Source organism: Ostrea edulis, chromosome 9 (genome assembly GCF_947568905.1).
Source record: "Ostrea edulis chromosome 9, xbOstEdul1.1, whole genome shotgun sequence".
Taxonomy (NCBI): domain Eukaryota; kingdom Metazoa; phylum Mollusca; class Bivalvia; order Ostreida; family Ostreidae; genus Ostrea; species Ostrea edulis.
Window position 1 is genome coordinate 52,794,601 of NC_079172.1, and position 16,319 is coordinate 52,810,919.

Sequence of the window (16,319 nt, forward strand, 5' to 3'; positions counted from 1 at the left end):
TCACGGTGTAAGCAGGTGTGGATCGTCGCAGTTCATACCTCATGTATTTGAAAAATGAAATTTCAGGGCCGTAAATTAACCTTCAATTTGGAGGAGGCAGGAAATTAGGCGGGGGCCTGGGCGCAGGCCCCCAGACGCTGAGCACATTTTGTGCACACTGAACACGTTTCGTGCAAAATCCTTGATTCTAGGGCCTTCTAAGATGTTACTTGACTAACTCATTCTAAAAGAAAGATTTGGAATGCTTTTTAAGAGAGGTATCATGTTCTTAGTTATTGGAAACAACATAGGCCTAAATTCTAATGAACTTTAAATTTTAATTTTTTTTGGCTCAAAAGTTGGAGGAGGCAGATGCCTCCTTCGCCTCCATGTAATTTACGGCCCTGAATTTATTACCTAAATGACGTGGCATGCATTTAATTTTTGATCACCATATATCTGATATTGGAAAAATAAGATTCAGACAAGGACTAAACAGGTTGGAGGCCGAAACAACGTTAGAATCTGGATTAAAATATACGTGAATTATATATCGTAGGCAGAACCAGTCTGTTGGATTAAGATATTCATAAATTAATAATTTATGGCAAACAGATGTACAGAATGCATCTACTGTAAGATGACAGATTTTTAAAAATATATTAATCAGTGATGCAATAGTTATTTTTAACATTGATAAAAATAGTTTCGTAGCCTAGTAGGCTAAATATGTGTATTATATATAGAGAGACAGTCACTATCCCGAAACTGCCGGTGCAAACTCATGTCAATGGCTGAACGCTCCACAGTAAGTCTCTCTCTCTCTCTCTCTCTCTCTCTCTCTCTCTCTCCCCTCTCTCTCTGTGCACAAGATATATAAAGATTAAAGGGATTAAATTTATGCATGAATACACAATGTACGGGCGTGTGATAAGCTATAGGCATATGCATACATACTATAAAACAAACGCACGGGCTCGAGATATCGTTTGGGTGATATCGCAACTGACTGAGATTAGGGGGCCCAGGTTCGAATCCCGTAGCATTTTCTCTCTTCTTACTTTTACCAGTCCTATCTCTGCAACCTATAGAATTTTGCTTCCAAAGTATATTTACAGCTTGTGATGTAGAGATATCAAACTTAAATTGTAAACATGGTGAAGTTGTTCATTTATACATACAAGTAAGTAGATACCGTGTAATGATGATATGCAAAATTTACCCCAAATTAAACAGATTAAAAGTTTGTATTAAAAATGATTGCTGTCCACTATAAGACCCCTATCAACTAAGTGAGCATTAGTGATGATTACATTGGTATCAGCCCGAAATTGTCCTGTACACCTTTCTGCATAAGATTGGAAGTCCTATGTTGACTGGATAGTGGGAGAGGAAAGCAGGAGTCTTACTGCACAGTGAATAGTGGGAGAGGAAAGCAGGGGTCTTACTGCACAGTGGATAGTGGGAGAGGAAAGTAGGGATTTTACTGTACAGTGGATAGTGGGAGAGGAAAGTAGGGGTTTTACTGTACAGTGGATAGTGGGAGAGGAAAGTAGGGGTTTTACTGTACAGTGGATAGTGGGAGAGGAAAGTAGGGGTTTTACTGTACAGTGGATAGTGGGAGAGGAAAGTAGGGGTTTTACTGTACAGTGGATAGTGGGAGAAGACAGTAGAGGTTTTACCATACAGTGGATAGTGGGAGAGGAAAGTAGGGATTTTACTGTACAGTGGATAGTAGGAGAGGAAAGTAGAGATTTTACTGTACAGTGGATAGTAGGAGAGGAAAGTAGGGGTTTTACTGTACAGTGGATAGTTGGAGAGGAAAGTAGGTATTTTACTGTACAGTGGATAGTAGGAGAGGAAAGTAGGGGTTTTACTGTACAGTGGATAGTGGGAGAAGACAGTTAGGTTTTACCGTACAGTGGAAAGTGGGAGAAGACAGTAGAGGTTTTACCATACAGTGGATAGTGGGAGAAGACAGTAGGGGTTCTATTGTACAGTAAATAGTGGGAAAGGAAAGCAGGGGTTTTACCATACAGTGGATTTTTTTGGGTAGTGTAAAATTTTGCAAACTTATCGATAAGGGATAAAAAGTATGACCATAATTTTGACAGTTGTAAATTTGGTAGGTTAGATACTATATGAATGTAAAGGGGCTTTGATTTAGTGATTTTTGTTTTGGCAATTTGAAACCTATAGCCAAAATCAACACCTGCCAAAATAGCCTTATGTCCACTCTAGAATTGTTGGAAATCTTGGGCGGAGAAGGGTGGTGGTCCTACATGTATATCCTCATTCACAATGTTCAATTTGTTAGTTGCTGCAATGCATACTTTTAGGCCCTGAGCCCTGAAACACAGTGTCGTATTCGGGCTGTACTGTACGGACAGTGTGTGGGAGATGCCATTGGACTATTGACAGAATTCTTGACCAAAGAAGAGGCTAAAAAAGTAAGTGTGACCTTTGGTCAGCATCATTTTATGTATCAGGATGCTTCAAAAAATTGTAATGGATGAAAGGTACAAGAAATCATTTATGTGTAATAATCTTTAGATTGGTGTTTTTTTTAAAATTTATTTATTTGATTAATATTCAATGAAAGCTTGAAAAGGTTAATTGATTGATTTTATATTGTTTAATGTCCCACTTGAGAATGTTTAACTCATATGGAGACGTCACCAGTGACGGGCTGGACAAATTTGGCCTATGCTTGGTGCTTATGGCCTTTGAGCAGGGAGGGATCTTTATCGTGCCACACCTCCTGCGACATGGGACCTTTTATTTTGTGGTCTCATCTGAAGGAGCGCCCTATACTGTAAAGTATTTATATATGTACATACATACATATATACATAATGAAGGTTTATACATTTCTGGTATTGTTTTAAAAAAAACTCTAATTGCTTCCATATTAGAGCAATTAGAAAAGATTCGATTTTAATTAGATCAAGCAAAAATTTCAATGACACTCATTTTTTGCTCTCAATTTGCTAAAATTGATGTAGATTCAGGGCGATGGTATTGTAAAATGATTTTCTGTATTTTTATATAAAATGACTATTTTGGTGAAAATTTGTTTGTCCAAAGATGTGCTTTTAATATATTTTCTAAAAGAAAAACATTTTCAAAAATCAGCATTTTAACTGGTAGAATTGAGAAATATTGTGTCACTTTTCTTGCCTCATTTTTATGTACCCAAAGGAATGAAAATAACTATAACTAACGAACTAAGTATGTGGAGTATTTGAGAAGTGACCCTACAGCTTCCCTTTTAATTTTGTAACATGTTTTTCAGTACTATAAAACAGTGAAGAAAACCCTTGAGTACAAACACAAAGCCATTGTATGTGACCTCCATCGAAATCGGTGGAAGGAAGGAGACTGGACAGATGATTCAGACCAAATGCTCCTCATCTTGCTGTCAATCACTGACAACAATGGAGTGGTACGTATCAAATGTCTGTCTCTTTGTGATCACTCACTGACAGTGGAAGGTAAATATCAAATGAAATGTAAGTATCAAATGAAATGTAAGTATCAAATGAAATGTAATATAAATATCAAATGGAATGTAAATATCAAATGGAATGTAAATATCAAATGGAATGTAAGTATGAAATAGAATGTAAGTATGAAATGAAATGTAAGTATCAAATGAAATGTAAGTATCAAATGAAATGTAATATAAATATCAAATGGAATGTAAATATCAAATGGAATGTAAATATCAAATGGAATGTAAGTATGAAATAGAATGTAAGTATCAAATGAAATGTAAGTATCAAATGAAATGTAATATAAATATCAAATGGAATGTAAATATCAAATGGAATGTAAGTATCAAATGGAATGTAAGTATGAAATAGAATGTAAGTATGAAATGAAATGTAAGTATCAAGGAAATGTAATATAAATATCAAATGGAATATAAATATCAAATGGAATGTAAATATCAGATGGAATGTATAAGTATCAAATGACAGGGATTTTTTTTCAATCACTGACAACAACAGAGTGATTTTATGTTTTGGAATTCTGGATTTTATGTCGGTATTATAATGAATCAGAAGCCACAAGATTAATGTTGATCCAACCAGGGACCTATATACTAGTGTATACTAACTATATACTAGTGTATACTAACTATATACTAGTGTATACTAACTATATACTAGTGTATACTAACTAGTGTATACTGACTAGTGTATACTAACTAGTGTATACTAACTAGTGTATAGGTCCCTGATCCAGCTGACTGTTGTTTCTATCATCATTAATTATATTTACTATATAGTTTTTACTATACTATTTAGTATATATATACTTACATTTCATTTGTAATATATATACATGTATATATATATATATATATATATATATAATTACGACTTGTTCCAGAGGGTTGGGAACCTCATTAGATGTATACAGAACCTCAGAATGATTATGGTCACCATTTGATCTAGAAATGTTGTGTTTGCAGGTGATTTATAAAGATGTTGCTCGTCGTCTGAAGGATTGGATGAGGGAGGGCATTCCTGAGCTGGGGGACTCTGGGGGGCTGGGAATCGGTCGAACCACACACACTGTCCTACACCACAAGAATTACCTGGAGGATCCACATGGAGTATGTGGTTTTAATTCTGATCTTGTAGGAGTGATGAATGTCAAATTTCATTTTAAGGAAACTTCACTCTCTACCATAGCTTCTAGTTGACTTAGCTGCTGATTGGGTTTTCAGTAGGAGTATTAAGGCATAAATTGATATCAAGAACTAGATTCACTGTTCATTATCTTCACGTCTTCCATGTAAATATCCCAAGTTAAACTTCATTCTGGAAATATTAGTTACTTTCTGCACTTCTGATCAGCCTTGCAAGTGCTACATAATTTTGATGACTGTTTCAGACTTCAGAGTACGTATGGAGAGAGAGTCAGTGTAACATAGCACCGAATGGCGCTGTGATGAGAACCAGCGTCGTGGGGGTACATCAGTTCGAGGACTTGGAACAGGTGGCCAAAAACGCTTCTGATATTGCAAGGATAACACATCATGATCATAGGTTATTGGTTTGTCTGACCTTTCTGCTTGGTTTCTGTGTCTGCTGGTGTTTCTTGTTTTGTAGATTGTTTTTTAAATACCAGACTGTTAAACAAATGTGATGTTATAACAGAGAATGTTAAAATACAAGATTTATAAATCCATTTATTACAATATTCACCTATTGTTTCATTTCAGATGTCAGGCTTCTGCAGTTGCTGTTTCTGTTACCATAGCTATGATGTTACAGAGAAATAAGAGACATCTTGACCGGAAAGGACATTACCACATCAACCTTCTAATTCAGGAGGCTTATGACATTGCTGTCAGATACATCGTCAAAGAGGAACAAGTATGCTCTTCTTTTTAGAGAATTTGTCATCTGTCTTGCATACCATTTTCACCTTCTCCAGAACTTCAGGTCAATTTCATACAATACTGCAAGTATTTTGAAATTAAGATGATATATATATATATATATACACACACCCCATTCTGCAATTCGTAAAAGAGAAATAATTTATTTTACCTGGAGCCATTGAACAGGAGGAAATGAATGATAAAGTGTATGCAATAGCTTTCTTTTACTCATCTTGTAATGTGTTTTTCTCTGTAGAAACAAGAGCTGCTGACCTATATGAAGTGTTCTGACATCAAATGGCTCAAGCTTGCAGAAGCAGGAAAAATCGGCTACACATTCAAATCACTTGGCTCTGGTTTCTGGGCACTGAAACAAAATGATTTCCGCAAAGCAATCACCAAAATTGTAATGGAGGTATGAAGAGAGGTCACCTTTTTCATGTAATGGCACTGTGATTCACATGTATGATAAATGAATTCTGTAAGCCATACCTTTGCAATGTCACTTGCATGAAAATATGAATAACTTGGAAGAATTGTTTCAGCACACTAAATTTTTGTCTCCCCTTCCATTTTCCATAGTTTTCTGAACATTTTTAGGGATCATCTTTAAAGTGGAAAATTAAGACTTACATGTATGGTACATAACATTTGCCTATAAGTATAATTGTATATGTCCTTCAAACAAGGAATGTAAGTGTTGTGAACATATGATAGTAAATTAATCTTATCAACGTACCAAATATCAAAGGCCTATGTCAAAAGACAAAAAAGTTGTGGTCTGTCCCAAATATTCTATTATTTGACCTTAAACTAAAAAAGATCAAGGCCAAAGGCCATGAAAAATGGCACGCGACACACTGTCTTATCATGGTATATCAACATACCAAAAATCAAATACCGATGTAAAAAAGACAAAAAGTTATGGCCTGAACAAACTTTAAGAAGCGAAAGAAGAAGAATTCACACTAAAACAATATGTCCCCCCTCTGGGAAGGGGAGACATAATTATCAATTAATGTTAAAACTGGTTTATATTTTAAACACTTAAGATTCATGAAGTTTGATGGAGTCTTTTGATAAATTTTCCTGAGACGTGTTGAATCATAACATTCAATGGTACATGCATGGATTTGGTAGTTTGTAGTAATGAAGGGTTTGATTCCACTTAAATCTTCCTGTCTGTAGGAAATAGTTATGATCAATATACACACAGCAATTCACTTCCCTAAAACCTATACTGTGTTAGAAGTATAGATCTACATGTATATCATGGACTTGGTTTTGAAGGGAGGTGATGCAGATACTAACGCCTGTGTAGCGGGTGCCCTGTTGGCTTGTAAGCTTGGATTAGAGGCCATCCCCTCGTCATGGAGGGATACGTTATTACACAAGGAATGGTTAGACCAACAGATATCAAGGTAACTAGCAGATATCTAAGACAGTACTAGATAGACCAACAGAGATCAAGGTAAATAACAGATATTTAAGTAAGGAGTGGATAGACCAACAGATATCAAGGTAACTAATAGATATCTAAGACAGGAGTAGATAGACCAACAGATATCAAGGTATCTAATAGATATCTATGTAAGGAATAGATAGACCAACAGATATCACGGTAACTAACAGATATCTAAGTAAGGAGTGAGTGTTATAGTGACTGATATGTAGGTGAGAAGAGATTGGAATGACGGATATAAATTAGATAAGGAGTGAATGGAGTAAGTATATAGAGTGGTGAAACCAATTAAGAGCAATGACAAGATTAACAGATATCCAACTAAAAGTCATATGTGCAGTATTAGTACAGCTTATAGATCAGTACAATTATACATGTTTGGTAAGAGCAACGGAAGTCAAGGAAAAGAGTTCCTAAGTAAGATATCTTGGTAAAGCAATGTCAACGCCGATCTGCAGCTCTCTGGGAAAATAATGGGGAAGCCTGTTCCAATATATTTCCCAGAGAGCTATAGAAATCTCTGCAGCTAAGCCAAGTATCCATGTAGCTTTGTATATATGCAAGATATAATTAGTATATCAAGATCATGATTAGTTAGATCAACAGATATTTAGATTAACGAAAGGCTCATTTAAGTCCAACAAATATCAGGATTATAATTTGTTAGGTATTTAGATAAGAAATGAGTAGCCCAACAAATACCAGTGTTATGATTGGCTAGAAAACAAGTATCAGAATTATACCAAAGGCTAACAGGGTTGTGATTGGCTACATCAACAAATATCAGGATTATGCTTATGGATATTAGGATTATGATCAGTTAGACCAACAGATAAGTATAAGAACTTGTGAAAGCTTACACAGATATTTAAATGAAATTATTAATCAGAAGGTAATTTTTTTTTTCCTTTGAAATTTTTTAGTGCAGTAATTGATGTCATTTCAGATGAATTAGATTAATGAATTAGATTAATGGTTTATAATGTATGTTGCAGGTATTTTACACTGATGTGATGAATGAAGGAAGCAGAGAGAAAGAGGAAACACCTCAGTTAGAGACTAATGCATTGAGAGCTGGAACTCTTATTTACGTGGAGTTTGATTTAGCCATCTAATGATTTAATATAGATACTGTATTCATCATATTGAGCATCCCGGGCACTAGGAATACGGGGGAGGGGCACTTATTTAGTCAATTGTGTTGCAATCTTTCCAGTGAAATTTTGTCTTTGACAAATGTTGATATAAATATTAAATTGTAAATGAGTTATTGTTATATTTTTCTATTTGACAGTTTAATACACTTAAGTCTTATTCATCGATTTATTATTTTAAATTTTCAAAACAAGGTAGTAAATTCACAAAAATATAATAGGTATTACTGGCAAGTCACACTGTATTTAAATGGAGAGGGGGGTTCTTAATTTTTGAGAGTTAAAACAAGTTCTGGGGGTGCTTATAGGGGTAGGGGCACTCAATGGGATGAATTCAGTACTTGGCTAAATATGTCTTAATTCTAGATAACTAGATATGTTGATGGTGCTACCGTGTGGGTGAGCACAGGTACCTACAGGTATACATAAAAGAATTCAGAATCTCATCTGAGTGATCAAAAGGAACGGTCATTAGGATTATTTGAGGATTTTTAACGGCGAAAATTCATTGGACATTTATGTAGACTTGAATTTTATAGTATGTCCTATTAATCTAAATTTAGAGCTCGCTATTATGGCACTTGATCAAATAACTGTACAATTTACTGTACAAATAACTGTACATTAACTAATGCATTCTAATCCAGACACATTTTTATGCTTTGTCGAAAATAATTATTTTCAATACATAGAAATTTGCAGAATTATAACCTTGTAGACAAAACTGAAATGATGGTTTGCTTAATTAATCTGACTCCACTGCCATAAACTTAAAGAGCTCAAGTCAGAAATGAGATTTTTTTAATACACTAAATACATTAAAAGGGCATTTTGACGGTGGTTGACTATTGTTTTATTAGATGCTTATTTGTACTATGTGTTAGGGCATATATTTCCTGGAGATGGAAATTTTACTTTACAAGATTTATATAAGATTTTGTATGAGAAACTTGTGTATGAATTTCAAAAAGTGTGATAGCTGTACATACTACTAGTATCTGGGGTTTTCTTAGATGCGTACAATGCATGTGTATATGTTGTTTATATTCATAATATTTAAGAAATAAATTTTGTTTTTGAAAATACATGAGAGTATGAATTGAAACACTACATGTCAGCACAGGAGAAATTAAGAAAAAGAAAGGATTATACCTACATGTGTAAGGCAATACTGGTATTAATTCAGATGCTGAATTAATAAGCTGATTCAGATTGGATTCAAATGAAAGTGATGTTGTTGAAGGCCTAAAGACACTTGATACTTAATTGATACAAATAAAGGGATGCATGTGTTGTTATATACATGTATATGTTTTGGATTTAGTTTGGGTGTAATAAATACAGATATAAAATTCTTAAAAATGAGGGACTCTTAAATTTTGTATGACGTTCTAGAGTTGGAATATATTAACCCCCCTCCTTCTATATACCGGTAACGCTGTACAAATTACTTATTGTTCTGGACTTGAATTTATGGTTTTCATTTTCATTAATTTTTAAAAAGGTGCATGTTTGTAACAAGTGCCGCTAATGGGGCATACAATTCTAGCAGAGTGCTTAAGGAATTGTACTTTTGTCATCTATTTGGAAAATTTTATTGACTTTGAGATACTTGGATACAATTAGCAAGTGGTAATATTAAGATGCAAATGTGCAATGGTGATCATAGGTAAAATCTGAGCCAGCAGTTTTGGTAGTCTTTATAATCAGTTACTTTAGAAAGCCTATCTTCAAATAGTTTAATGCAGCAATTGATTAAATTTCCTATGCAAACTGACCAAATCTGTCAAAATCGGAATAAGTTTTCTAACTTGTAGGTTTTTCAGGACAAGCATATATATACAAATTATTGCCCCACGTAAATAGGCATCATGATCTTAGCATATAATTTATGTAACAATATTCCATTATCACCTGCATATGGTGTTTATGTCTCTCAACTGATTCGATATGCAAGGTCATGTTCCGAGTATGATCAGTTTTTGAAATTGAGGCATTTGGTTACTGACAAAATAAGTTGATGTTACAGGGGTTTTAACAGTCTCGTTCAAAGTCAGCATTCCACAAATTATGTGGTTGTTATAATGATGTAATTTACAAATACAATCTGTGACTGGGTCGTGTTTCATACCAATAGTATCTAGGAATGAACCGTTTTTCATACTGTTTATTTAGTATTGAACATGTTAATAGGTAGATACATAATCATGTCTTCTAACACTACAGATAAAAGAAAAATTAATACTAGTAATGGAAATAAATGATGACCTTTTGCACTTGTTATATGAAAAAATTCAAGTCATGATATCTGAGAGTTTAAAAGGGCATATTAGAATTGTCAATTTCTAAAATTTCACATAATTTTCAAGGTTTTGTCTTATAATTTAAAATGGAACTAGAAATTAAAGTGGGGGTTATAGACCAAATTTTTAGATTATTAGCGAAAATACTGAATTTTTGTACAAAATTTTGAGTAAATTAGTTTAAACTTTCTAAAGAATCGGTGTTTTGTGAACTAGTTCCAAGTCTCAACTACTTGTGTCATAAATTTTAAAACTGAAATACATGTATAGGAGTATAAAAACAGAAAATATATTGGATGAAACAGAAACTAATATCATGCAGATTTAGAACTTTTTGATTAATCAATCCTTCCGCCACAAGATATATTCCTTGCAAAAACCTTTCAGAAGAATTGATACATTTTTTTTCAACTGGATAGGGTCTAGTAATATATGTGTAATATGTTTGCATCAATGGGATCAGTATTGAATCAGTAAATAGTTGTAAGCATCCCGCATAGTTGTACTCAAAAGCCCAGGAACTATAATAACTTCTGGCCCCCTAGGTAGCGCAAACATCCGTGCAAGTCAGTAAAATAACTAGTATATAGCTAATGTTATTTGTTGATTATGTATAAGTCCGACTTTAAAAATTAAAATTATTAATTATAATTATCATTATTTATTTACAACTTCCTTAATCGAATTGATGTTCGCAATGATTGAATTATTAGGGGCGGATCCAGGAATTGCGGTTAGGGGGGGGGCACTTTATGAGGCAGGGGGACTGGGGGCCGCCTTGAGGCCCCCAGTGGGTCCAGGGCGAAGCCTTGGTGGAGGCCCAGGGGGCGAAGCTCCTGGATTTTACAGATTTTATAGGGCTTGGAATATGTCTCCTATTTAAGTAATTAATTGTACTATTTTTGATCAATTTTGATAAAGCGAATTTAATGAAATGATGCAAATTTTAAGGGTTTTTGGAAAAAATTAAGTTATCCCAATTAGTACATTTAAGAAATCAGAAGATTTTGTCATTTATTTCTCCGGGAGTGGACTATAGCTTCTTTTATCGTTTAGTACATTTATCTAAACAAGATACCAAGATTTACCTAAATTTGAAAATTTTAGGGGGGGGGGGGGGGGCGCACGCGCCGGCTGTGCCCCCCCCCCCCCCCTAAATCCGCCACTGATTATTGCTCTGTACAGCACATCAATAAGATTAATGCGCAGAGCCCAACTTGGCACTTGTTTCTGTAAATAACTTATGACCTCTGTAATTACTAATGATAACATTAGTTATCATTAGTATACAGAGGTCATATTAGTTATTTACAGAAACAAGTGCCTGTGGCAGAACCACTCCAAATCTTATCAATATGCTGATGGTTATTGTTTACATCTGTTTATTTGGACCCTGTGGTTATGGTGGAGCTAAAATCAGAAATTAGATTTTATATAATGCATCCATTTTTTTCAGCAAATGTCCTTAAAGATGGTAAAGATCTTTTAAAGATCTTCTAAAGGACAGGGCCAAGTTTTGTATCAGGCGAGCGTTGTGGCGCGTGGGGCGCTTGTCGCACCGCTACACAGTAGAAATATTTCTGGTACGAATTACTATCCAAGCGTCAAATTGACGTTGATGAAACTGTTACCCGCCATTTGACAAATCAAGAAACTGAAAAAGAATAGAAGTAGCTAAAGCAGTTTCAGCGAGTTAGAATTAGTCTGCACAACAGATAAACAATCTACGTTTCGGATAGTTCCTGCTCAGACAAAACTAAATAACTGTTCCTGTTACTTGTCAAGAAGACACAGTTCCTGAACGATGGTGGATAAAACGAGCAAGACAACAGAATACAAGTACACAAACCTCGATGAAATACAGGCAAACAAAATTGTCAACGTGTTTGGTGTTGTCAAATTCGCAAGACCTCCAACAAAGACAAGAGGGTCAGGTATAAACAAAACTCTTCCTCTGGTTCATGTATTTGTAAAGTCGTATGACATAGAATTTGGGCTGTCCTGTGTTCATATGAATGATATTTTGCCCATCGGTGGGTTGTGAAAGTAGATTATTTATTCTACAGGAGATCACATCCCTACAAGTACAGGTACTGCCTGTCTTAGTTTCATTTTACTGTTGCTTGGGAAAGTGAAGATGATCAACCTTTTTTGTCACTCGCCTCTGCATTTTTGATCACGCTGAGCCTGTGCATATATAGGCGGATCCAGGATTTTTTTTTGGGGGGGGGGGGGGGGGACTAGCACTCGATATTTTGGGTACTTTTCACAATCTCCACTCCCACCCCATTTACACTTTTGTTTGTTTGCATAACATCTAAGGGAGATCTTAATACAGTTTATACATGGAAATGCTTTGTGTTATTTACTACTTGTTTCCCACGTTCTAGTCATTGTTATCACTATACTCAGATCTGTTTTTGAATAATAAAACCGATTTAAATATTACTCCCAATAGGTCTGGGGTCCGCCTAGGCCCCAAGAAGCTCTGCAATAAAAGGTGCAAAATCCTGCCATGGGGCCAGAATTAAAAAGGAGTTTGTTTGCCATCGCGTGACCGACCCATTTTTAACCCCCTGACTGGAAAGTTTTTAATGACATAATTTCGGCCATGCTCTTTTTTCCCACTCAATTTTCCGACTTCTGTTTTTCTTTCAAGTTCCTATCCGCGTTTGGTTCATCTTCACAAGTCAACGGTTATTGATTCATTACCTCGCACCATGCTCGCATCAGTCACCATTCAAAACACAGGTTTGGGACAGGGGATGATGCAATAAGATAAGATTAAATCATTCAATGAGATTCCTCGTTTATGATGCAAGTTTGGAAAGAGCAAAAGCAGAAAGTAAACAATGGTCTTTGTGGGGTACTTTTCTTAACATCAAGAACATTGCATGTTGTTTTTATTTTGTAACGAGGTAACTAATCAATAGCCCTTGACTTGTGAAGATGTGTTTTGTTTTTTTAGTTTTGTTCTTTGTGGCGTTTTGTAAATCGCCACTATTTTAAGCGCTCAAATGATCGATTCGGCACATGGCATACTGGTAGAATTTTATCTATCCGACGAGGCATCATTCGATAATTATGGACACAAACAGCAACTGTGTCCGATGAAAATGTAAATGGGTACCCCAAATATTTGGAAATGCCCGCAATTTACCGAAATGCCCCCAGGAATTAGTTTTCGAAATACCACCTAAAAGTATCGAAATTCCCCTCTAATTATATACATTAATGCATATTAAGTTTATATATGTTAATCTTTTATGATAAAACGTTTTTAAATTTGTGATTGTAAATTTAGGGAATTCATTTGTGTTCATTTCTCGCATTCACGATGTTTCAAAGAAAGATAACTAGCAAAATTTATATATAACATTTTTATTTTCCAATCAAGGGCCCTCAAGGGGCAGCATGAGATTTTTTCCCCTATACAATATTTGTTTGAATTGCAAAATATATATGAATGTTGATTTAAGGTAGGTAAATACTATTAGAAATTTCTGTCAATCAAATTTTTTTTTCATTTAAATAACTTTAACAACTCATAAACTAAAAAACTCATATTAGGCATACCTTTGTGGGTTTATTTTTATACTATGTGCTACAGAGCACATATACCCCCAAATGCAAAAGCCAAATTTTAACACAATAATGCATGATCTCATGTTTTATTAAAATATGCACCAAAGCACATCATATTAAGCTATAATATATAAAAACCAATAGCTATTCATTTACTGAGAGAATTTTTAAAGATATTCAATTGAAAACATACACAATTGCTGTTTAATCTGCTCACATCCTTCAGAAAAAAATCACAGAATATCGCAATTTTGAAAAATTCTCTAAATCTAGATTGTTTACATGCCAGTTTTTCTTTAAAAATATTTAGAATTATATCTAAGGTTAACAGAAAAACATGTTTTACCATAGTTGACCAGAGATATTTTGCAAAATGGTCTCTTGAATACGTAAACCCCCATTTTTAAATTTAAGTTTTACAATTATTCTTTGCACATTTTGAAAAAAGTAAATTGTAACAGCAAATACAGTCTTAAAATCAAGATTAACAGAATATGACAATATATATATGTGTAAAACATACTGAAATTTTTGTCCTACCAGACAATTAGAACACGAGGAGTGGTGGTGGTGGGGGTGGGGGTGATGTGGGGCACCCCCACCCTTTCCTTTTTTTTTTACAATTTTTTTGGTGTGTGTGTGTTATTCTTTTTTTGGCTATCAATCATATCATACATAAAAATACATACATGCTATCTCATACTTATAGAAAAAATAAATATAGTGTAACATATATGTATATTCTAGCAACTACAGCTCATGTACAAATAATTTTGTTTATTGAAAGTACTTGTGAAGAAGAGTTCAAATATTCAACAACTTTGCTGATGATTTTCTGAGGATTTATAATTCTGGGTTTCTTTGAACCAAACACAAACTCACTAAAAACAGTTTGAATTCCACTGTGAAGGTCACGCCTATGTATGATTTTTAACTTGTTCGAGCTTAGATTGCAAGCTATGAGCCTTTTAGAGATCAATGTAGATATTACATGGCTTTATACCATTGGAGCTAGTGAGGACTTGACACTATGATAATTCATGGTAAATATATCTGAAGATTCACATTTGAATGCTAAATTTGACTCGTACAGTTCTCGTAAACTACAAACATCAGACAAAGAAGTTATAACTGGAACTTTCTAGTCAGTGTTTAAAATTTAAAACCGGATATGTAAAACCACTGACTTTCCTTAATTCAACTTAAGCAATGTATATATATAATGATTATTTAGGAAATAATGGTTGAAGACATTCTTCTAAATGAAAGAAAAATAACATGAGTTACCTTCCTTAGATTAACACAAATTCTAATAAAACAAGACTTTTTTTATTAAAAAAAATTATGTTATTTTTTCTTCAGAGACGGTATTTTACACATTAAATCAATTCCTAATCTTTCAATTTAATTATTTAACTTTAAAAAATTGATTCAAAGGGGAATTTCGTTAGTTCTAATGGGCATTTCGGTAATTCGAGGTACCACGGAGCACGGATTTAATGTATCAGAAATCGTTTGACCAACATCATTGAACATGAAATTGTGTTGAGTTTATACAAATAATGTTTTAGAACAACAACAATGCTACCAAGTTTCAGTTGCATAATACATGCATGTTACATTGGTCATTGCGAGTAAAATCATGGCAACCAAGACTCTAAACAAATTTGAAAAAACAATGGACATATTCAAGACCTGGAAAACAAACACCCACAAAACAAGTAACATATCAGAATAACAAAATGATATATGAGCCATACACAAACTACTCCTGTCCATGAAGTTAAAACTGCACTTTTAAGAGAGGTTTCTGACAGTTCTGCAAGTAATTCACTGTTATAGGGTTAATTACAGCGAATTACAAAAGACCGGTTGAGTTTTCAATTGCCTGCTGGATTGATCAATAGACTTTACAGTTTGGTCAGCCAAGAATCACATTTGGTCTGAATTTAGGTCACAAAGTTACTCAAGCGTAGATTGCTTTTACAGGTAAATCTGAGTTGATTTCAGTATCTTTTGCAGCTATTTCCCTAGGATTTTTTTTCAAAGTGAACATCAATTAAATCAGATTGAATATATTTCTCTCTCAGATATACATTTGATTACTTTAACATGTTTAATTAAAGGTGCACTCTCTCTCTCTCTCTCTCTCATTTGAAACATTATTTCAAGTGTTTTTAAATCAATAAATTTGGAACAAAATCAAATTTGATTATATTTTTCTTTCAAAAATACTTTTGATAAAGAAAAGGGTGTATTCTCTCTCTCTCTCTCTCTCTCTCTCTCTCTCTCTCTCTCTCTCTCAAATACAATTTTTTTATTGATTAAATTGAACTTTACTAAACTCTTATCAATTTCACTTTTTAAAAAAATTCATTAGACATCTCACAAAGTGTCCACATGTACATGTACCATTCATCTGTTTGTCAATCTATATT

The 16,319-nt window shown here is 34.1% G+C and overlaps 2 protein-coding genes across 4 annotated transcripts in view; both read left to right on the top strand.

The window, feature by feature from the left end:
• The first annotated feature begins 438 nt into the window (after positions 1–438).
• Positions 439–9,078, top strand: LOC125660066 (ADP-ribosyl-[dinitrogen reductase] glycohydrolase-like). Of its 3 annotated transcripts, none has more exons than XM_056149555.1 (10): positions 534–787; positions 2,319–2,429; positions 2,632–2,794; positions 3,275–3,424; positions 4,460–4,603; positions 4,885–5,039; positions 5,216–5,369; positions 5,634–5,792; positions 6,668–6,798; positions 7,835–9,078. In XM_056149555.1, the coding sequence occupies exons 3-10, from the start codon at positions 2,633–2,635 to the stop codon at positions 7,851–7,853; spliced, it is 1,074 nt and encodes a 357-aa protein (XP_056005530.1). In that variant the 5' UTR covers positions 534–787; positions 2,319–2,429; position 2,632; the 3' UTR covers positions 7,854–9,078. The 3 variants fall into 3 exon arrangements, with proteins under 3 accessions (XP_056005531.1, XP_056005530.1, XP_056005532.1); XM_056149557.1 differs by lacking the exon at positions 2,632–2,794 and having other exon boundaries at positions 535–614; positions 726–787; XM_056149556.1 differs by lacking the exon at positions 2,632–2,794 and having other exon boundaries at positions 439–787.
• A 2,802-nt stretch (positions 9,079–11,880) lies between these two features.
• Positions 11,881–16,319, top strand: part of LOC125658769 (protection of telomeres protein 1-like) — a 51,066-nt gene continuing 46,627 nt past the window's right edge. The window contains exon 1 of the mRNA XM_056149558.1: positions 11,881–12,230. Within this exon, the coding sequence (XP_056005533.1) occupies positions 12,101–12,230 (130 nt within the window). The 5' untranslated portion in view covers positions 11,881–12,100. The remainder of the gene's footprint in view (positions 12,231–16,319) is intronic.

What these genes read in the sequence shown, in the direction of transcription:
- LOC125660066 (XM_056149555.1), top strand. Translation starts at nt 2,633, where the DNA reads ATGTTTAACTCATATGGAGACGTCACCAGTGACGGGCTGGACAAATTT. An exon ending in ACCTGGAGGATCCACATGGA is followed by an intron (nt 4,604 to 4,884) that starts GTATGTGGTTTT and finishes TGACTGTTTCAG; the next exon opens with ACTTCAGAGTACGTATGGAG. An exon ending in ACATCGTCAAAGAGGAACAA is followed by an intron (nt 5,370 to 5,633) that starts GTATGCTCTTCT and finishes TTTTCTCTGTAG; the next exon opens with AAACAAGAGCTGCTGACCTA.